This window comes from Pristis pectinata, chromosome 33, assembly GCF_009764475.1.
Source record: "Pristis pectinata isolate sPriPec2 chromosome 33, sPriPec2.1.pri, whole genome shotgun sequence".
In the NCBI taxonomy this organism is placed as follows: domain Eukaryota; kingdom Metazoa; phylum Chordata; class Chondrichthyes; order Rhinopristiformes; family Pristidae; genus Pristis; species Pristis pectinata.
Window position 1 is genome coordinate 8705345 of NC_067437.1, and position 27051 is coordinate 8732395.

General features: G+C 42.2%; 1 protein-coding gene across 13 annotated transcripts in view; it reads left to right on the top strand.

Moving 5' to 3' along the window:
• The window catches only part of LOC127585698 (receptor-type tyrosine-protein phosphatase H-like), a 123984-nt gene that overhangs the window by 17701 nt on the left and 79232 nt on the right, over positions 1-27051 (top strand). For 6 of the 13 annotated variants that reach the window (XM_052043392.1, XM_052043393.1, XM_052043394.1 and 3 more), the window contains exons 2-7: positions 5648-5675; positions 13349-13585; positions 14611-14886; positions 23461-23736; positions 24906-25181; positions 26351-26626. In XM_052043392.1, coding sequence (XP_051899352.1) covers positions 5648-5675; positions 13349-13585; positions 14611-14886; positions 23461-23736; positions 24906-25181; positions 26351-26626 — 1369 coding nt within the window. The remainder of the gene's footprint in view (positions 1-5647; positions 5676-13348; positions 13586-14610; positions 14887-23460; positions 23737-24905; positions 25182-26350; positions 26627-27051) is intronic. The other 7 variants (XM_052043395.1, XM_052043397.1, XM_052043386.1 and 4 more) reach the window with 6 other exon arrangements.

The following is a 27051-nucleotide window of genomic DNA, read 5'->3' on the forward strand; positions in this document are numbered from 1 at the left end:
AAGAGAATCCCAAGGGTTTCTGTAGCTATATTAAGAGCAACAGGATAATAAGCGACAAAATTGGTCCTTTTGAAGATCAGTGTGGTCATCTATGCGTGGAGCTGAAACAGATGGGGAGGTCTTAAATGAATTTTTTGCATCTCTATTTACTTGAGGGACAGACACAGACTCTATAGAACTGAGGAAAAATAGTGAGGTCATGGACAATATCCAGATTACAGTAGAGGAGGCGCACTAGGGTGGATAAATTCCCAGGGTCTTTTAAGGTGTCCCCTTGGACCATGTGGGAGGCTAGTGTAGAAATTGCAGGGGCCCTGGCAGAGATATTTAGAACATCCTTCGCCACAGGTGAGGTGCCAGAGGACTGGAGGATAGCTGATGTTGTTCCGTTGTTTAAGAAAGGCTCTAAAAATAAGCAGGAAAATTATAGGCGTGGGTAAATTATTGGAAGGTATTCTGAGGAACAGGATGTATAAGTATTTGGATAGACAGGGCCCGATTAGGGACAGTCAACATGGCTTTGTGCGTGGCAGGTCATGTCTAACCAACCTTATAGAGTTTTTCGAGGTTACCAGGACGGTTGATCAAGGGAAGGTGGTGGACGTTGTCTGCATGGACTTTAGCAAGGCCTTTGACAAAGTCCCGCATGGGAAGCTAGTCCAGAAGGTTAAGACGCGTGGCATTCAGGATGATGTAGTCAATTGGATTCAATATTGGCTCAGTGGGAGAAGCCAGAGAGTGGTACATAGAACATAGAACAGTACAGCACAGGAACAGGCCCTTCAGCCCACAATGTTGTGCCAAACCAATTACATTAATAATAAAATGCCCAACTAAACTAATCCCTTCTGCCTACACAATGTCCATATCCTACCATTTCAATGCCCCTATTGTATCTACCTCCACCACCACCCCTGGCAGCGCATTCCAGGCACCCACCACTCTCTGTGTAAAAAACTTGCCCCGCACCTCTCCTTTGAACTTACCCCCATCACTTTAAATGCATGCCGTCTGGTATTAGACATTTCAACCCTGGGGAAAACATACTGGCTGTCTATTCTATCTATTCCTCTCATAATCTTATAAACCTCTATCAGGTCTCCCCTCAGCCTCCACCACTCCAGAGAGAACAATCCAAATTTGTCCAACCTCTCCTCATAGCACATGGGCTCTAATCCAGGCAGCATCTTGGTAAATCTTTTCTGAAGCCTCTCCAAAGCCTCGGCATCCTTCCTATAATGGGGGCGACCATAATTGAATGCAATATTCCAGATTTGGCCTAACTAAAGTTTTATAAAGCTGCAGCATAACTTCCTGACTCTTGAACTCAATGCCTCGACTAATGAAGGCAAGCATGCCATACGCTTTCTTTACCACCCTATCAACCTGTGTAGCCACTTTCAGGGAGCTCGTCAACACTGTTAAGGGTCTTGCAATTAACAGTGTACTGTTTCTTTACATTTGATCTCCCAAAGTGCAACACTTCACATTTGGCCGGGTTGAACTCCATCTGCCATTTCTCCACCCATGTCTACAACTGATCTATGTTCCGCTAAATCCTTTGTTTTTTATGCTAACCACAACACCACCAATCTTCATATCAGCTGCAAACTTACTAACCCAACCATGCACATTTTCATCCAGGTCATTTATACACATCACAAACAGCAGAGCTCCCCGTATGGATCCCCGAGGAACACCACTAGTCACAGACCTCCAGCTAGAAAATGTCCCATCAACCACTACCCTCTGTCTTCTCCAGGCAAGCCAGTTCTGAATCCCACACATCTTAATCTTCTGGGTGAGCCTCCCATGAGGGACCTTGTCAAACATCTTACTAAAATCCATGTAGACAACATCCACAGCTCCACCTTCATCAATCACCCACGTCACCTCATCAAAAAACTCAATCAGGTTAGTAAGGCACAACTTGCCCTGCACAAAGCCATGCTGCCTGTCCCTAATTAGGCTAGGGTTCTCCAAATACTCATAAATCCTATTGCAAAGAATCGTCTCCAGTAACCTCCCTATCACTGACGTGAGACTCGCTGGCCCATAGTACCAGGATTATCCCTGTTTCCCTTCTTGTATAATGAAACAACATTAGCTACTTGCCAGTAGTCCGGGACCTTGCTTGTGGCTAGAGAGGACACAAAGATGTTGGTCAAGGCCACAGCAATCTCATCTCTTGCCTCTCTTAATAACCTAGGGTATATCCCATCAGGCCCTGGGGACATCCACCTTAATGCTCTTAAGAGACCCAACACTACCTCCCCTTTTATCTCGAAATGCCCAAGCATATTAGCATGGTCCACACTGATCACCCTGTCCTCCACATCCTTCTTGGTAAATATTGATGCATTAGATGAGTACATTAAGGACCTCACCCAGATCCTCCGCTTCCAAACACATGTTCCCTCCTTTATCCTTAAGTGGTCCTACTCTCTCCCTAGTTATCCTCTTGCTCTTGATGTATGTATTGGTATTGGTTTATTATTGTTACTCGTACCGAGGTACAACGAAAAGCTTGTCTTACATACCAATCGTACAGGTCAATTCATTACACAGTGCAGTTACATTGAGTTAGTACAGAGTGCATTGATGTAGTACAGGTAAAAACAATAACAGTGCAGAGTAAAGTGTCACAGCTACAGAGAAAGTGCAGTACAATAAGGTGCAAGGTCACAACAAGGTAGATCGTGAGGTCAGAGTCCATCTCATTGTATAAGGACTATGCATAGAATGCCTTGGCATTCTCTTTAATCCTACTTTCCAAGGACTTTTCATGGCCCCTCCTAGCTTTCCTAATTCCCTTGAGTTCCTTTCTGGTTTCTTTATAATCTGCAAGTGCTCTGTTTGATCCCAGCTTCTTAAGCTTTACATACTTTTCCTTTTTCTTACTGACTAAATTCATCACCTCTCTCGACATCCAAGGTTCTCTTACCCTGCCGTCCTTGTCCTTGCTTCTCACTGGAACATCCCTGTGCTGCACTCTGTGCAGTTGGTCTTTAAATACCCTCCACATGTCAGATGTGGACATGCCCAAAAACAGCTAAGCCTAAATAATTCTCCTTGGTTCCTGCCCAATGGTCTCATAATTTGCCCTACTCCAATGTAATACTCTCCTGCAAGGTCCATACTTATCCTTATCTATAGCTATCTTAAAACTTAAGGAGCTGTGGTCACTGTTCCCTAACTGTTCTCCCACTGAAAGGTCGGTCACCTGGCCAGGCTTGTTACCCAACACCAGGTGCAGTACAGCCCCTCCTCTCATTGGACTATCTCCATATTGATTTAAGAAACCATCCCGGATACACCTAACAGACTCTGTCCCATCTAAACCTCTTAAACTAAGGAGGTTCCAGTTTATATTAGGGAAATTGAAGTCCCCCATGTCAATAACCCTATTAGTTTTACACCTTTCCCTAATCTGCCTGCATATCTGTTCCTCAATGTCCCGGTTGCTATTGGGTGGTCTGTAGTATAATCCCATCAGAGTGATTGCACCTTTCTTATTTTTGAGTTCTACCCATATAGACTCAGTAGATGAGCCCTCCATTATGTCCCCTCTGAGTGCAGCTGTGATATTGTCCTTGATTAGTAGTGCAACTCTCCCTCCTCTCTTCCCTCCCTCTCTATCCTTTCTAAAACATCAACACCCTGGAACATTAAGCAGCCATTCCTGTCCCTCTCTCAACCAAGTCTCTGTTATGGCCACGAAGTCATAGTTCCATGTCCTGATCCTTGCTCTAAGTTCACAACCTTATCCATAATACTCCTAGCATTCAAATACACACACTTCAAACTGTCCGTCCCATCTTGTCTATTACTTTGCTCCTGCCTGTTTTTACTGGCCCTGACATCTATCCTCCTCTCAATGCCTCCACTTTCTGACCCAGTGCTCTGGTTCCCATCCCCCTGCCAAACTAGTTTAAACCCTCCAGAATAGCACTAGCGAACCTCCTGGCCAGAATATTGGTTCCCCTCCAGTTGAGGTGCAACCCGTCCTTCTTGTACAGGTCACCCCTGCCCCAAAAGAGGTTCTAATGACTCAAGAACCTGAAACCCTGCCCCCTGCACCAGTACCTCAGCCACTCATTCATCTGTTCTATCATCCTATTCCTGCCCTGACCAGCACAGGGCACCAGAAGTAATCCAGAGATTACTACCTTGGAGGTTCTGCTCTTCAGCCTCTTTCCTAACTCACTGCGCAGGACCTATTTCCAGCTCTATTTTCTTGACCTGGTCAGTCAGGAGCTGCAGCTGGGTGCACTTCCTGCAGATGTAGTCATCAGGGGGACTGTGAGGTTCCCTGACACCCCAACATCTTTCAGGGGGAGCATTCCACTGCCCTAACTGCCATCGTGCCTACACTGAATAAAGGACCAAAGATTTATAGACAACAAAATAAAGACCTTACCTGTTCTTACCTGTGCCTTCTTACTGAAACCATTTTTTTCAAGAGCTGCTCGCATTCCCCTCACCTAGGTCACTTACTCAGCCTCTTCTTGCGGAAGCCTCTTGAGCCAAAGCCTCAGTCCCCCACTCTAACACTGAATCACTCACATAATGGCCGGTCCAAGATAGTAGGTGTTTGTCTCTCTGATTGGAGGCCTGTGACTAGTGGTGTGCCGCAGTGATAGGTGCTGGGCCCATTGTCATTTATCACCCATATTAATGACTTAGATGATAACGTGGTAAACTGGATCAGCAAATTTGCGGATGACACAAAGATTGAGGTGTAGTGGACAGCAAGGAAGGCTATCAAAGCTTGCAAAGTGATCTGGACCAGCTGGGAAAATGGGCTGAAACATGGCAGATGCAATTTAATGCAGACAAGTGTGAGGTGATGCACTTTGGGAGGACAAACCAGGGTAAGAATAACACAGTGAATGGTAGGGCACTGAGGTGTGTGGTTGAACAAAGGGACCTGGGAATACAGATCCATAATTCCTTGAAAGTGGCATCACAGGTAGATAGGGTCGTAAAGAAAGCTTTTGGCAAACTGGCCTTCATAAATCAGGGCATTGAGTACAGGAGTTGGGATGTTATGTTGAAGTTGTATAAGACGTTGGCGAGGCCAAACTTAGAGTATTGCGTGCGGTTCTGCTCACCTACCTACAGGGATGATATCAATAAGTTTGAAAGAGTGTAGAGGAAGTTTAAATGTATGTTGCTGGGACTTGAGTTACAGAGATAGGTTGAATAGATTAGGACTTTATTCCCTGGAGCACAAGAGAATGACCGGAGATCTTATGGAGGTATACGAAATTATGAGGGGTATAGATAGGGTGAATTATGTAGGCTTTTTCCCCTTAGGTTGGGTGAGACTAGAACTAGAGGTCATAGGTTTAGGGTGAAAGGTGAAATATTTAAGGGGAATCTGAGGGGGAACTACTTCAATCAGAGGGTGGTGCGAGTGTGGAATGAGCTACCAGCGGAAGTGGTGGATACAGGTTCAGTTGTAACATTTAAGAGAAGTCTGGATAGGGTGCATAGATGAGAGAGGTATAGAGGACTATGGTCCGGGTGCAGGTAGATGCGACTAGGCAGAAAACCAGGCTGGCATGGACTAGATGGGTCGAAGGGCCTGTTTCTGTGCTGTTATGCTCTATGACTCTAATGATTTTTCTCTCTTCATCAACAGGAAATTGTTTGCAGTCAAATTTGCCCAGGTAAGTTCCACAGTTCTGTTTAGTTTCTATGATCATTTCTATTTGACTATGCTGCTGAACTAAAAACAGAAGTTGTAGGAAAGGGAAACGGAGTCAATGTTTCAGGTAAGTGACTTTTCCCCAGAACCAACAAATCTTAGAAATCAAACATGTTTTAAGTTGTAGAGAAGGGGGAGGGGTGGAGAGCACAAGAGGAATGTCTGTGATGATATGTTAATTGCCTTGTTGTGAACTTAAATTAGATTGATGACAAAATGAATCAAAGGGAATTGATAGTCATGTGAGAGAGGATAAATTGTTGGAGGACAGGGAACTAAGGAGAGGGGAAATCCGGTTAGTGTAATGCCACTCCTCACCTGGGAGCCAGCAAGGGACCCACTGGGTCAAAAAGCCTCCTTCTATGTCATTATAAGCTAAAGAGTGACTAAATGACACATGCAAAGACGTACGGGTTAGGAAGTTGTGGGCATGCTATGTTGGCGCTGCAAGCGTGGCGACACTTGCGGGCTGCCCCCAGAACACACTGCGCGAAAGATGCATTTCACTGTGTGTTTTGATGCACATATGACTCATAAAGAAATCTTATGTTGTAGTTGTAGTAATATATAATTATTGGTTCTCCTCTGAGTCATTGGGGATTATCTTGGACTACTGCATGATTGTTGACAGATGCCATGTTGTTTACAGTGAAGGCTCTAGTTGGCAGACACATGCTGGCTCAGCACACTTGCAGGCAATAAATAAAACTGCTAAAAGGAATAAATCTCAGGTTCCTTCCTGTTAAGATATAATAGTGGTGGGGCCAGCCATCTGAAATAAAAACAGAGAAAACTAGAAATAGCAGGACAGGCAGCATCTGTGCAGAGAAGAAGAGAGTCAGTGTTTCAGGTCAATGACCTATCATCAGATCTGGTCAGTTCTGGTGAAAACTGGAAGGGTTGGTTATCTGAAATTGTTGAATTCACTGTTACATCCCAAGGATTGCACCTTGCCAGGTCAAGATTAAAAGCTGTTCCCGGAAGTGCATTGGATTTTGTCGAAACAGTTGAAAGAGGCCAAAGACAGAGAGGTCGGAGTGGGAGTGGGATGGAGAATTAAAGTGAAAAACAAATGGAAGCTCAGATCCCTGATGCAAACTGAACGGAAATGTTCTGCAAAGCAGTCTCCAAGCATGTATTTGGTTATTCCAATGTAAAGAATATCATATCATGAGCAAGGAGGAAAGGGAAGAAGTAAAAGAATCAATGTTGCATCTACTGCAGTTGCAAAACAAGGTGCCATGAGAAGTGAAGTGCTGTTGGTAATAAAGGACCAGAGTTTTGAGAGGGAATGGTCACTTTGGAATGTCAAAGAGTGGCGAGCGGCAAATTTTACATTCAATTTAAGGGGAAAGAATGAATTCAGGGTTCATATTTTAAGGTTAAGGCAATTATGATGGAATTCAAGCAGCTAGCTATAAGGAAGTGGCATATTAAGTTAAGGCATCAGTCAACTGAGATATCATGGTGACCTTTGAGGGGATCTTTCAGAATACGCACAATAGATAGATTCCAATGAGAAAGAAAATACCAAGGTAGGAACCCATTATCTACAGCAAACTAAAAAAAGTTAAAGGCATTATCAGACTTAAAGATAAGTTGTGCAAAGAGGAGTGGCAATTCAAAGGTTGGACAAAATGTAACAACAACAACAATAAAAGATGAATAGATGAATGAGGAAGGAAAATTAGAGCACGAGATAAAACTAGCCAGAAATGTAAAAAAAAAGTAAAAATTTCAATGATACCTTAACAAAAGGGTTAGAAACTTGAGCATTGTTACTATGGAATGTGAGTCCAGAGAACTAATAAAGGAAAATAAGGAAATGGCACATGAACAAGTATTTTCTTTCGGTCTTCACTATAGAGGATTCAATCAATATCCCAGAAATAGCTGTAAAGCGGCAATTGGAAGGGTGAGGAACTCAGGAAAATTATAATAGCCAGGGCGATGGAAGTGAGCAAATTGCTGGAGCTACAGTCTTACATGTCTGCAGGTCCTGATGGACCATCCTGAGTTCTTAAAAGAAGTGGCTATTTAGGTAATTGATGCATTGATTTTAATTTTCCGAATTCCTTAGGTTCAGGGAAGGTTCCATTGAATTGGAGAATGACAAATGGAACTCCTTTATTAAAAATATGGAGAAAGACAGAAAACAGGAAAATACAGGCCAGATAACAACATTAAATGAAGGGAAAATATTAAAAGCTATCATTAAGATCATTATAGCAGAGCAATTCAGAAAAATTCAAGGTCATCAGGTAGAATCAACATGGAAATTATGAGCGGGCAAATGAATTGCAAGTTCAGTATAATATGGAGAAATGTGATATTATCCACTTTAGTAGAATAAGCAGAGAAATATTATCTCAATGATGACAGATCAGGAATGTTGATGTACAGACGGATGTGGGTGTCTTCATACTCCAGTCATTGAAAGCAAAGATACGGGCTGCAGCAAGCAGTTAAGAAGGCAAATGGTATGTTGGCCTTCGTTGCAAGAGGTTTTGAGTACACAAGCTAGCATGCCTTACTACAATTATAGAAGGCCTTGATGAGATCACACCCAGAACATTGTTGCAGTTTTTGTCTTACTGGCCATCGATGGAATGCAACAAAGGTTAATGCTCTGATTCCTGAGATGACGTGAGGAGATGTTGGGTGAACTAGGCTTCAGAATAATGAGAATAAATCTCATTGAAAGATAGAAAATCTGACAGGGTTAGTGGACTGGAAGTAGTGAGGGTGCTTCATATGGCAGGGGATTACAGAAACAGGCTGCGGTCTCCATATGTGGGGTTGGACATTTTACACTGAGATGAGGAGAAAGGGGTGAAAACCTGTGGAATTCTCTATCACAGAAGGCTGTGTAAACCAGGTCACTGAATGCACTTTAGCAGGAGGTAGATAGATTTCTACACATTAACGGTAACAGGGGACATGTGAGGGCAGGAATATACCAGGGAGATAGATTATCTTGAGCAGCATGATGAGCAAATAGAACCCAGGCTGCTCTGATAAGGTTTGGGGCCTTCTCCCATCAAATATCAATCTCTGAAGTCAATGCTAAAGGAATGTTATATCATTACACAATCATAAACAGTACCGTGCAAATAAACACGTTTAATTGATCAGCAGGTTGCCATTGGTACTAAAGAGGTTACAGCCAAACTCGTGGCATCAAACCTGCAATTATATTTAATTTTAAAATTGTGGGTGCCATCAAATTCCTAAGCACTGAGCTGTATTGACAGGATATGAAACCTGCAAAAATGTCTATGTGATAAGTGTAGGCTGCATGTACCCTGCATTATGTCAAGGACAGTTTCAATCACAACTGGCACTGTGTCTTGTATTTACATCTTAACTTGTGGAAAGTCACTTTGACCTTCAATGATGCAAAGCTGAAGGTGGAATTTTAGCACTTGATCCAGAATGTGCTGCTGTTTACTTTAAGCCTTTAAATTGATAAAATGCTGAATGATTAACCCCATCACCTCAGGTCCGGCTCAGCGCTTTATCCAAACCAGAATGACTTGCATAATATTCTCTGTATACAAGTAGCACCTTTAAGGCCGTTATGTTTATGGCAATGATTGGATGAGGTATGGAACAATATGAATCTTCAGCTCTAAATGGGTCCAGACTGGCCAAGGCCAGGTCGGGTCTTGATTAGTTGTAGCAGGGTGGGGTCTGAACTGGCCAAGTTGTAGCAGAGTGGGGTCCTGGACTGGCTGGTGACGGATCTGGATTGGCCAAGTTAGTCAGGTCTGGACCAAGGTCAGGTCCGATAAAGTGGCTTCAACCTGAAACGTTATCTCTGCTTCTCCCTCCACAGATGCTGCCTGACCCGTTGAGTCTTTCCAGTATTTTCTGTTTTCATTAAAATTTTCCAGCATCAGTGTTTTTTATTAATCTTCAAGTAGTGACCTGTGCCTAGTTCTGGGTCAACAGTTTTAAGAGGCTTAGGTGTGGTAGGCAGAAGCAGATATTTCCTTTAGTAGAGAGCTTGATAACCACGAGGTATAAAGGTAACTTAAGTGGTAGAAGGAAGTTGAGGAAAATCCTTTTTAACCCAAAGAGTGAGTGGATCTAGAATTCATTGCCTGAAAGGTTGATGGAGGCAGAAACCCTCACAATATTTAAAAAAAGCCCTTGAAGTAGCATCTGAAGAGTTGTAACTTACTGGGAGCTGGGAAGCAGGAGTAACCTAAATACCCATTTAGCTAGCATGTATATGATGGACATTCTGTGCCACAGATTTCTATAATGCTCTGATCTATGAAAGAGTAAAAGGTCCCTCTGGCAAGCAGGGAAGAACAGTAACCAAAAAACACCTGTTGGGAAAGACCAATGGAGTTCCATTAAATTGCGCGTATATTCAAAGAGCTGACTCAAAATCAATGGGCTGATAGTTATGTAAATATGATTTTCAGGAAGATCATAATATTTGTTGCCAAGTTACCTTTGTTCCTTTACTGCATTGCTGCCAGCTTTCTGTTGTGGCATTCTGAATTTTTCTGAAATATCTTTTCCTTACCTTTTTTTCTTTCCTTACTACAACACAGAAGGCCACTCGGCCCATTAGGACAATGCTTGCTCTTGGCAGAGCAAATCCATTGTACAATTTCCCTGTAGTCCTGCAATTTATGTTCCCTCACACGTCCATAAACTTTACCCTTTGATTCTTTTGCAACTTACCTGCACCAAGGGTTAATTTACAGTAATCAGTTAACCTATCAGCACATACTTGGGTTATGTGAGGAACCCAGAGCACCCAGCAGAAGATGCACACAGGCAGCACCTGAGGTCAGGAATGAACCCGGGTCCCTGGAACTATGAGGCACCAGCAATAATTCTTGCACCAATCTACCATCCTAACACTTACATGCCCTTCCTGCTGCTTCTGCCTTCAGCCCAAGAATCAACCTAGTGACCATTCTCTGCATTGCCTCCAATGCAAGCACATTTTTCTTTCAAGACCAAAACTATACAGTACACCAGGTGTGGTCTCACTGGTGTCTTGTAAACGCATCAAAACTTCCCTACTTTTAAACTCCATACCCCTTTGAATAAAGGACAACATTCATTAGCCTTCCTAATCACATACAGTGCCTGTACACTACCTTTTTGTTTTATTTACTGGGATCCCAGACCCCTTTGTACCCCAACATTCTGAAGTCTCACTACGCTTGAATAATTTGCTTTTCCATTCTTCCAAAGTAGATAACCTCACATTTTCCCACTTCACGCCCACTACTTGACCGATCTATATCTCAGGCTTTTAGTATCCTCTTCGCAACTTGCTAACAAACCTATCTTTATTTCATCAACCAATGTGAATATCAGTTAATGAAAGGGCAATCAGTCCTTTCATCCAAATCCTCAATATAGATTACAAATGTTTGAGCATCCAATACTGAACCCTCATGACGTCCAGTAGTTACTGATTGTCAATCTGGAAATGGTTATCTGTTAGTTAGACACTCGTCTATCCATGCCAATATGTTACCCTAACCCTCTGTGCTCTTACCTTTTATGCGGCAGTGTATCAAATGCCTTCCTAAGATCCCAAGGCACAACATTAACTGGTTCCCCTTTATTCACCTTGGTTTTTACATCCTCAACGCTAGCAAATTTGTCAGACATGATACCCCTTTCATAATTGTGTTATTATTTTCTTACGTGTCCTGTTATTACTTTCTTACCAATGAATTGCAATATTTTTCCATCTTAATTTTAACTCAGACTATTTATTTAAAATTTTTGACTTCCATGGTGGGGTTTGAACTCGCGCCTGAATCAATGATTTAATCTTTGGTAGCACCAGACCATATAAATCTCTAGGCCTTTAAGAGTCATTTGGGATCAGAAGTAAATGCTGGCCCTGACATTTTCATTCACATACCTTAAACTAATAAACAAAAACTGTCCTCTCCTTCAGTGGAGAATGCAATGAATAAATGGGAACGCAAGGGAAAGGGTCAAGTCAATATAAAGGGAGAGTAGCAAAAAGAAAGGAACAAAAATTAGTTCACTAGAGTCATGCAGCACAGAAACAGGCCCTTTGGCCCATCTAGTCCATGCCAGCCTGTTTTTCTGCCTAGTCCCATCTACCTGCACCTGGACCATATCCCTCCAAACCCCTCTACAATTGAACTCACATCCGCCACTTCCGCTGGCAGCTCGTTCCACACTCGCACCACCCTCTGAGTGAAGAAGTTCCCTCTCAGATTCCCCAGATATTTCACCTTTCTCCCTAACCCTATGTCCTCTAGTTCTAGTCTCACCCAACCTTTAGGGGAAAAAGTCTGCATACATTCACCCTATCTATACCCCTCATAATTTTGTATACCTCCATAAGATCTCCCCTCATTCTCCTGCATTTCAGGGAATAAAGTCTGAACCTATTCAACCTTTACCTATAACTCAGGTCCTCAAGTCCCAGCAACATCCTTGTAGATGTTCTCTGCACTCTTTCAAACTTATTGATGTCTTTCCTGTAGGTAGGTGACCAGAACTGCACACAATACTTCAAATTCGGCCTCACCAACGTCTTGTACAACTTCAACATAACATCCCTAAAGTCTGTCAGGGAGGGAAATCTGCCATCCTTACCTGGTCTTGTCTAAATGTGACTCCAGACCTACAAGTGCTGTTGCCTCCACAGTTCAACGTCAATTAGGGATGAATAATATATGCTGGTCTTGACAGTGACATCTGCATCCCATGAAGTTTCATTTAAAATATATTGTAGCTAAGAGAGCGACGTGGAAGGAGAATCAAAGGGAAGACAACAATAACAGTTCAAGGTGCTCAGAAAGACTAAAATCAGAAAATGTTGAAAACATTCACAAGGTCAGGCAGTAGCAGTGGAAAGAGAAATAGAGATAACAATTCAGGTCAAAGGTTAGTATTCTGACAAAGTTTATTCAAAACAGTTCTCTTTCCACAGACGTAACCTGGGTGTCCCCAGCATTTTCTGGTTTGATTCCAGATTTCTGCAGTTTTTTGATTTTCATTTACTGTTCAGAGAGCCACCTGAAGGGGAGGGAAACACCTCCCTTGCTTCCCTTCCCTCACCTACTGACTTGCTAAGTGTCAGAAAGACGATAAAATCAGGAACAAAACCTGAAGTAAGACACTGGAAATGGTGGGTCTGGCAGCATCTGTGGAGAAAGAAGCAAAGTTAATCTTTCAAGTCAATGACCTTTCATCAGAAAAATATAAAGAAAACGTGTTTTAAGATGCAGAAAAAGCGGAATGGGGTAGAGAGAACTAAACAGAAAGTATGTGATAGTACAGAGGTCAGGAGATATCCAATGATAAAAGAGTTGATCATGCAAAGGGAAGCTGATGTGGATTGGGTCCAGACAAAACCTGAAGAACCTTCTCATTGGATATCTGAAAACAAAGTACCCATTGGCAGCTGGAAGTGGAGACATCATGTCTGGTTGGTCATTTTCACAGCTCCCTTTTTAAATTAAATTATCTGCCTACTTAACTAGACCTTTCTCCATACTGAATTACTTAATGGGCCGTGGGTTTTCTGGATTTCCCGTGATGTTTCAGATAAAATAAAATGTATGAGGGTTTGAATCATTTTCTTTTCAAAAATATGTTTCCTCACTCTAGACAATATTCAGGTCTCTCCTGTTAACACAACTGCCCTGAAAGTCGCCTGGAATTATACATTTGAAGACTTCAAATGGATCAATATAACCTTAGAAAAAACTACAACAAAATATAATAGCAACATCAGGAACCATGAAGTGATAATCGGTGACCTTGTACCTGGGATGAACTATAATATTCTCATCCATGTTGAAATCACGAATGAGTCTTCCATGTGTAACCAATCAGGAACAACAAGTAAGTTTGTTATCAATTGCAAATTGAAACAAGTCATGGAAAAGCATCTGAGTACAATCCTTACTTGCTCACCAAACCACATGGCCCTGAAGGAAAAGCTGTCAAGATCATTTGGTTCTTGACTTGAGCCTAGCCAGCAAATCATAAGTTCCTATGGGTATCCTGCAACTCAGGCCCCTGTGAGAAGCAGGATAAGAGAACATCAGATCCTTACCCTGAAGGCTCCACCTCATGATGATATCAGGGGATGGCAGAATGGGGCCAGAGATATTTGAGTTATCTGTTATTGCTCCAACGGTCTTCAAGCATGGTTGTCTTGCATAAGTCTTGATTGGCACTAAGAAAGGCCTTTGAACATGCAGACGTCTACTCCCTTTGGATTAGGCTCCATCAAAACCCCAAAAGTAGAGTCGAGGATATGTGAAGGAAAGGACAAAAGAATTTTCATTGCGCCTTTCAGGGAATCCAAATCTCCTCACAGCAAATGAATTCCTTTTGAAGAGAATTCACCATCTTTCGGTGCAATACAGACCCTTTCAAGTCTCATTGCCAATCCTTGTCCTAAGAATTCCTAGATTTTCATTGAGGGTGCAATGAAGTTGACAGCTTTCCCCCTGGAGTTACACTTTATGCTGGAAATGCAGGAACTTGCAGCCCACAACCTGAGAAGCCATTAGGTGCGTGACTGTCACTTGGAAACCCTTAAGGTATGTAGGATATGGGGAAAGGTGGGTGCAAGGAGTTAGGTAATAGAATCACCTTCAACTAATTTAACATCCAATGCTATTTCTCCACTGTTAATAGGAACCTTCAACAGAGTGGCAGTCTCTCAGTACTACTTTTCCCAAATGATAGCTTCCATGTAGTTTTTAATCATGTTTATATCAGATTTTAATGACTTTGGCATGGACACATAATCAGCACCCAGCAGCCAAAGAATAGTACATGCATTGAGATGTCGCACAACACAGGAATGCCCGGGGTGAAGGTGCACAAACCAATTAACTCTCCCTTTCTCTTGTCAGATCCGTCTCCAGTCATTGGTCTCTCTGCGGTGAACAGGACAACAGATTCATTAGGATTAATTTGGACAGCGCCAGACGATACAAGAGCCTCTAACTACGAGTACAAAATTACAGTCACCGGTGCTGATGGTCACATTAGAACCAACTACACAAGTCCAGATGAGACAACATTCACAGTGAGAGACCTGGATCCTGGGAATCAATACAACCTGTCAGTGCAGTCAGTCACTCCTGAGCAGACACTGAGCACTCCTCAGGAGGTGACAAACACCACAAGTAAGTAACTCCTGAAACACCTCCATCATTTACTGTCCCATTGCCTAAAACAGGCAGTACTGGGCATATTCCAGACTGGTGCCAAGGTTGCTCATGTTGGCCAGGCAGTGGTCTGACAGTTGTGCACAAAAGTACTATTTCACTCTCTATTTGTGCACTGCAGGTGCATTGTTTTTGACCCTAATGCCCAAACCAATTTTGGTCAAAAGTTGAGGGCAAATGTGGCAAAGCCATGCCATACTTCATAAACTGAAAGAAGATCACAGCAGTCTGGCATGTGCTCCGTGAAGAGCTCACAACTGCTGCATCACTGTCAAGCTTATCTCTGATATAGGTTAGACCTTAAAGCACTCTCCCCAAGACAGCTGCAGGACAGCCGTATAAATGGTGTCTGTAGAGATTAGAGGATGTGGGATTAGGGGAACAAACTGTAATCTCATTTGTGTGGAGTGTCTCCCACGTGATGATCTGCTCGCTCATGTGCCCTGCCATGTAAGACGTAGGGTGATGAACGGGATACAGATCACTGCATACAACTCTATGACACTGTTACGGACTTGGTGAATGTCCCTTTAAAATAGAGTAGCAGCATGTGTGTGTGTGTGTGTGTGTGTGTGTGTGTGTGTGTGTGTGTGTGTGTGTGTGTGTGTGTGTGTGTGTGTGTGTGTGTGTGTGTGTGTGTGGCATGCTTACCTCAACAGAAGATAAAGGACATAATGACGTTGTTGAAGAAGTCAGTTGAAGTCGAAGAGAGAGAGAGAGAGAGAGAGAGAGAAAAGGGAGAGAGACACCAGCCTGCTAGTTTCTCTATCGATGGATGAGAAACAATAACTGTGTCGGTCACTGCAATCCACGTATGGAAATTGGATGTAATCTGGTGGAGTTCACTCTGTTGTTGACTTGTAGAAGGAAACAGGTATTTGTGTGGACAGCCACGATTCGGATGCTTTTCGGAAGGGTCACCTTGATGATGTTGACCATCCTGTAGCTTACTTTTCAAAGAAATTTAATGAGCATCAAAAGAATTATTCCACCATAGAGAAAGAATTACTGTCGCTTGTTTTAGCCTTGCAACATTTCAGTGTATATGTTTGCACTGCTCAGAAACCATTGACTGTGTATACAGATCATAACCCATTGGTGTTTCTGAGCCGAGTCAAAAACAAGAACAGAAGGCTGTAAACTGGAGTTTAATTTTGCAAGAGTTTGATCTCATGATTAAAGGCAAAGATAAAATGATTGCTGATTGTCTTTCCCGATGTTAAATGGGAAACATATCTTTACTAATCTGATATTCTGTAATTGTGTAGCATAACAATTATTGACATTACTAACTGTATGTGCAGTTAAACTTTTTTTCTTGGAAAAAAATTCTTTTTAGGTGGGAGGTGTTACGGACTTGGTGAATGTCCCTTAAAGATAGAGTAGCTGTGTGTGTGTGTGTGTGTGTGTGTGTGTGTGTGTGTGTGTGTGTGTGTGTGTGTGTGTGTGTGTGTGTGTGTGTGTGTGTGTGTGTGTGGGGGGGGGGGGGCGTGCTTACGTCAACAGAAGATAAAGGATGTAACGACGTTGTTGAAGAAGTCAGTCGAAGTCGAAGAGAGAGAGAGAGAGAGAGAGAGAGAGAGGGAGAGAGAGAGAGAGAGAAGGGAAGCGAGGGAGAGAGAGAGAGAGAGAGAGAGACAGGAAACGAGTGAGAGAGAGAGAGAGAGAGAGAGAAGGGAGAGAGACACCAGCCTGCTAGTTTTTCTATCGATGGATGAGAAACAATAACTGTGTCTGTCACTGCAATCCACGTATGGAAATTGGAAGTAATCTGGTGGAGTTCACTTTGTTGTTGACCTGTAGAAGGAAACAGGTATTTGTGTGGATGGCCACGATTCGAATGCTTTTCGGAGTGAGGGAGTCACTACCGAGTAAACATTGAGGTGTTGTTTGGGTTCCATCGTGGAACATTTGGACTTCGCAATTACTCTCTCTATGTTCTCTACATCTACATCTTATCTTCAGACAACGGTGGTTGTTGAAAAAGCCTTTGCTGATGTTTCATCTTATGGCTTGCTGAACTGAACTTTAAGAACCCTTCCTGGACTTGGAGTTTGGGACTTTGCCACACACACACACACGAAGAGTTTAGTTTTTGGGGTTAATGTTCAAGGTTTAACATTTTTACTTCTAATATTCTAACATTTTTACTTTTATTTTTCTAATTATCATAAATAGTGATTAATAAAATAGTTTTTAACACTGAATCATGACTCAGTGTGTTTCTTTTATTGCTGGTTCGTAAGAAAATTGGGGGCTCATCCGGGATCCAACCCAAAGATTAACGAGTGTCGTCCGGGATTGTTCCCCAGATTGACGAGATTCGTTTGTGATTCAATCCAAAGATTGACAAGGGAGGTCTGAGTTTGAACAAATTGGGGTCTTAGTGGACGACTGATTGTGGTCGGTCTGATAAATTCTTTTTAATTGGCTTGTGTGTGTGGAAACCAGCAACAATGGATACCTTTTTGAAAAAAAACACTCCTGGTGGATTGCAGGGGATGAGGAAGCCTGATTTGGTGAAGATTGCTGCAGAGCTGCATCTTGAGGCAGTAACACGACTTATGAGAAAGACAGATATTCAGAGACTGATAGCTGGCCATTATGTGGAAAAGAAGGTGTTTGAGGAGGAGGTGTTAAAACAGTTTCCTGGCAGTGAACCAGCTATTTCTGAGGCACAGGTGCAGCTGGCAAAGATAGAGGCTGAACGAAGGAAACTAGAGTTAGAGGCTGAACGGGAACTAACTCGGTTGAAGTTTGAGGCTGAGGCAGAGGAAAGGAAGGCCCAGATGGAATTGAGGAGGATGGAGCTGGATAGGGAGGAGAAGGAAAAACAGCGGCAGCATGAGTTAAAAATGAAGCAAAAGAGTTTGGAATCTGATTCTGATGATGGTTTTTTAGCCAGCAGGGAGGTTCGATTAGTCCCTCCTTTTGAGGAAGATCAGGTTGATCAGTATTTCCAACATTTTGAAAAGGTTGCTGTGAGTTCAAACTGACCAAAGGAAGGATGGGCTCCTATGTTGCAGAGTGTGATTAAAGGTAAAGCTCAAAAAGCTTATTCTGCTTTGTCTGTTGAGGATGCAGCTGATTATACAAAGGTAAAACAAGCTGTGTTAAAAGCCTATGAATTGGTACCTGAAGCTTATAGACAAAAATTTAGAGACTTGAAGAAATCTGCAGATCAGACATACATGGAATTTGCCAATGGAAAGAGAATATGTTTTGAACAATGGTGCATGGCTAAAAATGTAGTTGGGGATTATGATAAATTGGCAGAATTGATGTTAGTGGAAGACTTTAAAAGATGTGTTCCAGCTGAGATAACAACATATTTAAATGAAAAGGAGGTGGAAACTTTACAAGAAACTGCTAGGCTGGCAGATGATTATGTTTTAACCCATAAATCCAAATGTGGACCACCTAAAACCTTTCAAAAGAGTTATAAGGACAATCCAGGTAAACCGGAGATTAAATTGGGAGGTAATCTAAAAGGGAAGGATGAAAAGAAGCCAGGGCTGGAGAAACCTGTTGAGCGTACTTGTTATTACTGTAAGAAACCTGGCCATGTGATAGCTAATTGTGCCCTTTTGAAGAAAAGGAAAGAAGCCGTGCCCAATGCTTGCTTTCAGGTAATTAAAAATCAAAAAGGTTTAGGAGATGTTGTTAAAGATCAGTCCTTGCCAGAGGTAAAGGCTGAAAAGTTGGAGGAGGTGAGAAAGGAATTCCGTTCTTATGTATCAGAGGGTTTTGTTTCACTGAATGATGGGTCACCCCAGGTGCCAGCGAAAATTCTCAGAGATACTGGGGCTTGTCAATCTCTCTTGCTGGACAGTGTTTTAAATTTTGGTGAAGAAACTGACACTGGTGAAGTAAATCTAGTGCAAGGCGTTACAGGTGATACCAGTTCTGTCCCTTCAAAGTTCGTAGAAGGACCTGTTGAGGTAGGGATACGACCTAGTTTACCAGTGGAAGGAGTTTCTTTGTTATTGGGGAATGACCTTGCAGATGGAGAATTTGTCCCTGTGGTACGGTTAACGACCAAACCAAGGATTGATGAGTCTGAGAATGATCCAGATGTTTACCTATCCTGTGCGGTGACTCGAGCTAGAGCTAAAGAATTACCCAAGGCCGACAATCCTGTGCAGCCTGATGTGGGTCCCTGTGACAGTCCTAAACAGGAAGAAAATTATGATGACTTGTCTGAGACTCTTCTGTCTTCACTGGAGGATCAAAATCCTTGTAGTGAGCCTGAATTTAAAGATTTGTCTTTATCAAGGAAAGAATTTATGGTGGAACAGATGAAAGACCCTGAGCTTACAGAATTGAAAGAAAAAGCACTCTCATGTGATGAGATTGAAAAAGTGCCAATTGGATATTATGTCAAAAATGGAGTGTTAATGAGGAAATGGAGACCTCCTCATGTTCCTGTTAATGAGGAATGGGAAGTTATTCATCAGGCTGTGGTTCCAAAAGTTTATAGGAATGAGATTTTAAATCTGGCCCATAGTATGCCTTTGGGTGGTCATTTTGGTGTGAATAAAACTGTAAGGAAGATCTTGAAACAGTTCTATTGGCCTGGTTTGAGAAAGGATGTGGTGACGTTTTATCGAACCTCTCACACATGTCAGATGGCAGGTAAACCAAATCAAAAACCCCCTGTGGCTCCATTGAAGCCAATTCCTGCTTTTGGTGAACCCTTTTCAAAGGTGATTGTGGACTGTGTTGGCCCATTACCAAAGTCTAAGGCTGGAAATCAGTATTTGTTAAACATCATGTGTGCAACTTCTAGATTTCCAGAGGCAATAATCCTTAGAAATATTAAGGCCAAGACTGTGTCAAAGGCTCTTTTAAAATTTTTTACTTTGGTTTGTAAAAAGTAATCCAATCTGATCAGGGCAGTAATTTTATGTCTAATTTGTTTCAGCAACTAGTGTATGAGCTGGGAGCAAAGCAGATTGTATCATCTGCATATCACCCAGAATCTCAGGGAGCTCTGGAGAGATTTCATTCTACTCTCAAAAATATGCTGAAGACTTATTGCTTTGAAAACACAAAGGATTGGGATGAGGGCATTCATTTACTTTTGTTTGCCATTAGAGAATCAATACAGGAGTCATTAGGATTTAGTCCGTTTGAGCTTGTATTTGGACATCGGGTGAAAGGACCTTTAGAATTGTTAAGAGAACAATGGGTTAATGAAGAAGTGCACTTGAGTCTGTCGGACTATGTCCAAAAATTTAAAACTCAGTTGGAGACAGTCTGCCAGCTAGCGAGAGAGAATTTGAAAACCAGCCAGATAAGAATGAAGACATGTTTTGACAGACGTGCTCGGCCTAGGACATTTGCAGTGGGACAAAAGGTATTAGTATTTTTCCCTAGCCAAAATAATCCATTGCAATCTCGTTTTTCTGGACCATATATTATTGAATCCCAAGTAACTGATTTGACATATATAATCAAAACACCAGATAGATGCAAGAAAACACAACTCTGTCATGTAAACATGCTGAAGCCTTATTATGAGAGAGATTCAGCTGTGGCCATGGTGGATGATATGAAGGTTGTTTCTAGAATGCCTGATGTTGATAACGAGGAAGGCCAATTTAGACCAAATATTGTTCCATCAAAACTAAAAAACCAAAATATCCTGGAGAACCTTGAAACAAAGTTGGACCATTTACAAGTTTCGCAAAAACAACAGATGAGAGAATTAATTTTAAAATTTAAAAATCTGTTCCCAGATGTTCCAAACAGAACATCAATAATTACTCATGATGTTGATGTTGGGGATGCAAAACCAATCAAACAACACCCATATCGAATGAATGTAGAAAAAAATAAACTTGTTGACCATGAGATTGAATATATGTTGGAAAATGATATTATTAGACATTCTACTTCAAACTGGAATTTGCCCTGTGTTATTGTGCCTAAACCTGATGGAACTGTTAGATTTTGCACAGATTACAGGAAAGTGAGTGCTGTAACAAAGTCAGATGCTTACCCTATTCCTAGGGTGGATGATTGCATAGACAGAGTGGGAAAGGTAAAATGTCTTACAAAGATTGACCTATTAAAAGGGTACTGGTGTGTTCCATTAACAGATAGAGGAAGGGAGATTTCTGCCTTTGTAACCCCTTCTGGATTGTATGAATATAATGTTTTGCCATTTGGAATGAAAAATGCTCCGGCAACATTTCAAAGAATGATTAATTCAGTGATTCATGGGTTAAAACATACAGATGCCTACATTGACGACTTAGTGACAGGGTATGATACATGGGAGGATCACATCTCTGCGTTAGAAAGGTTGTTTGAAAGACTTTCGCAAGCTAACCTTACAGTTAACTTGGCTAAAAGTGAATTTGGCCATGCCACTGTGACGTATCTAGGTTATGTTGTAGGTCAAGGCAAGCAAGCTCCTGTTCAGGCAAAAGTTCAAGCAATATCTGAGTTCCCTGTTCCCACGGGTACGAGGACTGTTAGAAGATTTTTGGGAATGGTTGGATATTATCGAAAATTTTGTAAAACTTTTGCTGATGTTGCTCTTCCCTTAACTAATCTTCTGAAAAAGGGAGTGAAGTTTGTTTGGACAGATCCTTGTCAAGAAGCATTTGAGAAGCTGAAAGCCATTTTATGCTACCATCCTGTGCTCAGATCACCTGACTTTGAAAAGCCATTTTCATTAGCAGTAGATGCCAGTGATGAAGCTGCAGGAGCTGTGTTGTTGCAGAAGGGTCACCTTGATGATGTTGACCATCCTGTAGCTTAATTTTCAAAGAAATTTAATGAGCATCAAAAGAATTATTCCACCATAGAGAAAGAATTACTGTCGCTTGTTTTAGCCTTGCAACATTTCAGTGTATATGTTTGCACTGCTCAGAAACCATTGACTGTGTATACAGATCATAACCCATTGGTGTTTCTGAGCCAAGTCAAAAACAAGAACAGAAGGCTGTAAACTGGAGTTTAATTTTGCAAGAGTTTGATCTCATGATTAAAGGCAAAGATAACATGATTGCTGATTGTCTTTCCCGATGTTAAATGGGAAACATATGTCTTTACTAATCTGATATTCTGTAATTGTGTAGCATAACAATTATTGACATTACTAACTGTATGTGCAGTTAAATTTTTTTTCTTGGAAAAAAATTCTTTTTAAGTGGGAGGTGTTACGGACTCGGTGAATGTCCCTCTGTGTGTGTGTGTGTGTGTGTGTGTGTGTGTGTGTGTGTGTGTGTGTGTGTGTGGCGTGCTTACGTCAACAGAAGATAAAGGACGTAACAACGTTGTTGAAGAAGTCAGTCGAAGTCGAAGAGAGAGAGAGAGAGAGAAGGGAGAGAGACACCAGCCTGCTAGTTTTTCTATCGATGGATGAGAAACAATAACTGTGTCTGTCACTGCAATCCACGTATGGAAATTGGAAGTAATCTGGTGGAGTTCACTTTGTTGTTGACCTGTAGAAGGAAACAGGTATTTGTGTGGATGGCCACGATTTGAATGCTTTTCGGAGTGAGGGAGTCACTACCGAGTAAACATTGAGGTGTTGTTTGGGTTCCATCGTGGAACATTTGGACTTCGCAATTACTCTCTCTATGTTCTCTACATCTACATCTTATCTTCAGACAACGGTGGTTGTTGAAAAAGCCTTTGCTGATGTTTCATCTTATGGCTTGCTGAACTGAACTTTAAGAACCCTTCCTGGACTTGGAGTTTGGGACTTTGCCACACACACACACGAAGAGTTTAGTTTTTGGGGTTAATGTTCAAGGTTTAACATTTTTACTTCTAACATTCTAACATTTTTACTTTTATTTTTCTAATTATCATAAGTAGTGATTAATAAAATAGTTTTTAACACTGAATCATGACTCAGTGTGTTTCTTTTATTGCTGGTTCGTAACAACACAAATAAAACAGAAGCTTCATGAACAGGACAATGAGTATTCCATAATCCTGAGCATTGAGAACTGAGGCTGCCAGATGCTGACTACAAGTCATTGATACCACTGTGCAGACCCTTTGACGTCTCATTGCCAGTCCTTGTGCTAAGAATGCCTAGGTATTCATTGAGGGTTCAACAAAGTTGATAGGTTGCCCCGACGAGTTACAATTTATGCTGGAAATGCAGGAATTTGCAGCTGAAAACCTGAGAAGCCATTAGATGCGTTACTGTCACTTGGAAATCCTTAAGTTATTAAGGATATGTGAAACAGTGGGTGTACAGAGTTAGGCAATAGAATGACCATCAACAATTTTAACATCAAGCGTTATTTTTAAAGTCTCCTCTGTTAATAGGAACCATCGACAGAGTAGCAGTCTCTCAGTACTCCCTTTCCCACGTGACAGGCTCCATGTAGTTTTTAATCATGTTTATATCAGATTGTCTCAGATTGTCCTGTCTTTGGCATGGACGCTTATAATCAGCACCCAGCAGCCAAAGAATAGTACACTCATTAAGATGGTCACACAACACAGGAACGCCCAGGGCAAAGGTGCACAGACCAATTAACTCTCCCTTTCTCTTGTCAGATCCGTCTCCAGTCATTGGTCTCTCTGCAGTGAATAGGACAACAAATTCATTAGGATTAATTTGGACAGCGCCAGACGATACAAGAGCCTCTAACTACGAGTACAAAATTACAGTCACCGGTGCTGATGGTCACAGTAGAATCAACTACACAAGTCCAGATGAGACAGCATTCACAGCGATGGACCTGGATCCTGGGAATCAATACAACCTGTCAGTGCAATCAGTCACTCCTGAGCAGACACTGAGCACTCCTCAGGAGGTGACAAACACCACAAGTAAGTAACTCCTGAAACACCTCTATCATTTACTGTCCCATTGCCTAAAACAGGCAGTACTGGGCATATTCCAGACTGGTGCCAAGGTTGCTCATCTTAGCCAGGCAGTGGTCTGACAGCTGTGCACAAAAGTACTATTTCACTCTCTATTTGTGCACTGCACACGTGTTGTGTTTGACCCTAATGCCCAATCTAATTTTGGTCAAAAGTTGACTGTAAATATGTCAAAGCCATGCCATACTTCATGAATTGAAACAAAATCAAAGCAGTCTGGCATGTGCTCCGTGAAGAGCTCACAACTGCTGCATCACTGTTAAGTTTATCTCTGATATAGACTAAATCTTAAAGCACTCTTCCCAAGGCAACTGCAGGACAGCTGTATAAATGGTTTCCGTGGAGATGAGGTGATGTGGGATTAGGGGAATGAACTGTAATCTCATTTGTGTGGAGTGTCTCCCACGTGATGATCTGCTCCGCTCATGTGCCCTACCATGTAAGACGTAGGGTGATGAACGGGACACAGATCACTGCATACAACTCCATGACACAAATAGTACAGAAGCTTCATGAACAGGACAATGAGTATTCCATAATTCTGAGCATTGAGAACTGAGGCTGCCAGATGCTGACTACAAGTCATTGACACCACTGTGCAGACCCTTTGACATCTCATTGCCAATCCCTGTGCTAAGAATGCCTAGGTATTCATTGAGGGTTCAACAAAGTTGATAGGTTGCCCCGACGAGTTACAATTTATGCTGGAAATGCAGGAATTTGCAGCCAATAACCTGAGAAGCCATTAGATGCGTTACTGTCACTTGAAAATCCTTGTTATTAAGGATATGGGGACCGGTGGGTGTATGGAGTTAGGCAATTGAATTACCATCAACAATTTTAACATCAAGCGTTATTTTTAAAGTCTCCTCTGTTAATAGGAACCTTCGACAGAGTAGCAGTCTCTCAGTACTCCCTTTCCCATGTGACAGGCTCCATGTAGTTTTTAATCATGTTTATATCAGATTGTCTCAGATTGTCCTGTCTTTGGCACGGACACTTATAATCAGCACCCAGCAGCCAAAGAATAGTACACTCATTAAGATGGTCACACAACACAGGAACACTCAGGGCAAAGGTGCACAAACCAATTAACTCTCCCTTTCACTTGTCAGATCCATCTCCAGTCATTGGTCTCTCTGCAGTGAATAGGACAACAAATTCATTAGGATTAATCTGGACAGCGCCAGACGATACAAGAGTCTCTAACTACGAGTACAAAATTACAGTCACCGGTGCTGATGGTCACAGTAGAATCAACTACACAAGTCCAGATGAGACAACGTTCACAGCGATGGACCTGGATCCTGGGAATCAATACAACCTGTCAGTGCAGTCAGTGACTCCTGAGCAGACACTGAGCACTCCTCAGGAGGTGACAAACACCACAAGTAAGTAACTCCTGAAACACCTCCATCATTTACTGTCCCATTGCCTAAAACAGGCAGTACTGGGCATATTCCAGACTGGTGCCAAGGTTGCTCATCTTAGCCAGGCAGTGGTCTGACAGCTGTGCACAAAAGTACTATTTCACTCTCTATTTGTGCACTGCACACATGTTGTGTTTGACCCTAATGCCCAATCTAATTTTGGTCAAAAGTTGACTGTAAATATGTCAAAGCCATGCCATACTTCATGAATTGAAACAAAATCAAAGCAGTCTGGCATGTGCTCCGTGAAGAGCTCACAACTGCTGCATCACTGTTAAGTTTATCTCTGATATAGACTAAATCTTAAAGCACTCTTCCCAAGGCAACTGCAGGACAGCTGTATAAATGGTTTCCGTGGAGATGAGGTGATGTGGGATTAGGGGAATGAACTGTAATCTCATTTGTGTGGAGTGTCTCCCACGTGATGATCTGCTCCACTCATGTGCCCTACCATGTAAGACGTAGGGTGATGAACGGGACACAGATCACTACATACAACTCCATGACACAAATAGTACAGAAGCTTCATGAACAGGACAATGAGTATTCCATAATCCTGAGCATTGAGAACTGAGGCTGCCAGATGCTGACTACAAGTCATTGACACCACTGTGCAGACCCTTTGACATCTCATTGCCAATCCCTGTGCTAAGAATGCCTAGGTATTCATTGAGGGTTCAACAAAGTTGATAGGTTGCCCCGACGAGTTACAATTTATGCTGGAAATGCAGGAATTTGCAGCCAATAACCTGAGAAGCCATTAGATGCGTTACTGTCACTTGAAAATCCTTGTTATTAAGGATATGGGGACCGGTGGGTGTATGGAGTTAGGCAATTGAATTACCATCAACAATTTTAACATCAAGCGTTATTTTTAAAGTCTCCTCTGTTAATAGGAACCTTCGACAGAGTAGCAGTCTCTCAGTACTCCCTTTCCCATGTGACAGGCTCCATGTAGTTTTTAATCATGTTTATATCAGATTGTCTCAGATTGTCCTGTCTTTGGCACGGACACTTATAATCAGCACCCAGCAGCCAAAGAATAGTACACTCATTAAGATGGTCACACAACACAGGAACACTCAGGGCAAAGGTGCACAAACCAATTAACTCTCCCTTTCACTTGTCAGATCCATCTCCAGTCATTGGTCTCTCTGCAGTGAATAGGACAACAAATTCATTAGGATTAATTTGGACAGCGCCAGACAATACAAGAGCCTCTAACTACGAGTACAAAATTACGGTCACCGGTGCTGATGGTCACAGTAGAATCAACTACATAAGTCCAGATGAGACAGCATTCACAGCGATGGACCTGGATCCTGGGAATCAATACAACCTGTCAGTGCAGTCAGTGACTCCTGAGCAGACACTGAGCACTCCTCAGGAGGTGACAAACACCACAAGTAAGTAACTCCTGAAACACCTCCATCATTTACTGTCTCATGGCCTAAAACAGGCAGTACTGGGCATATTCCAGACTGGTGCCAAGGTTGCTCATCTTAGCCAGGCAGTGGTCTGACAGTTGTGCACAAAAGTACTATTTCACTCTCTATTTGTGCACTGCACACGTGTTGTGTTTGACCCTAATGCCCAATCCAATTTTGGTCAAAAGTTGAGCGTAAATATGTCAAAGCCATGCCATACTTCATGAACTGAAAGAAGATCACAGCAGTCTGGCACGTGCTCCGTGAAGAGCTCACAACTGCTGCATCTCTCCCAGGATTATCTCTTATATAGGTTAGATCTTAAAGCACTCTCCCCAAGGCAGCTGCAGGACAGCTGCAGGACAGCTGTATAAATGGTGTCTGTGGACATTAGAGGATGTGGG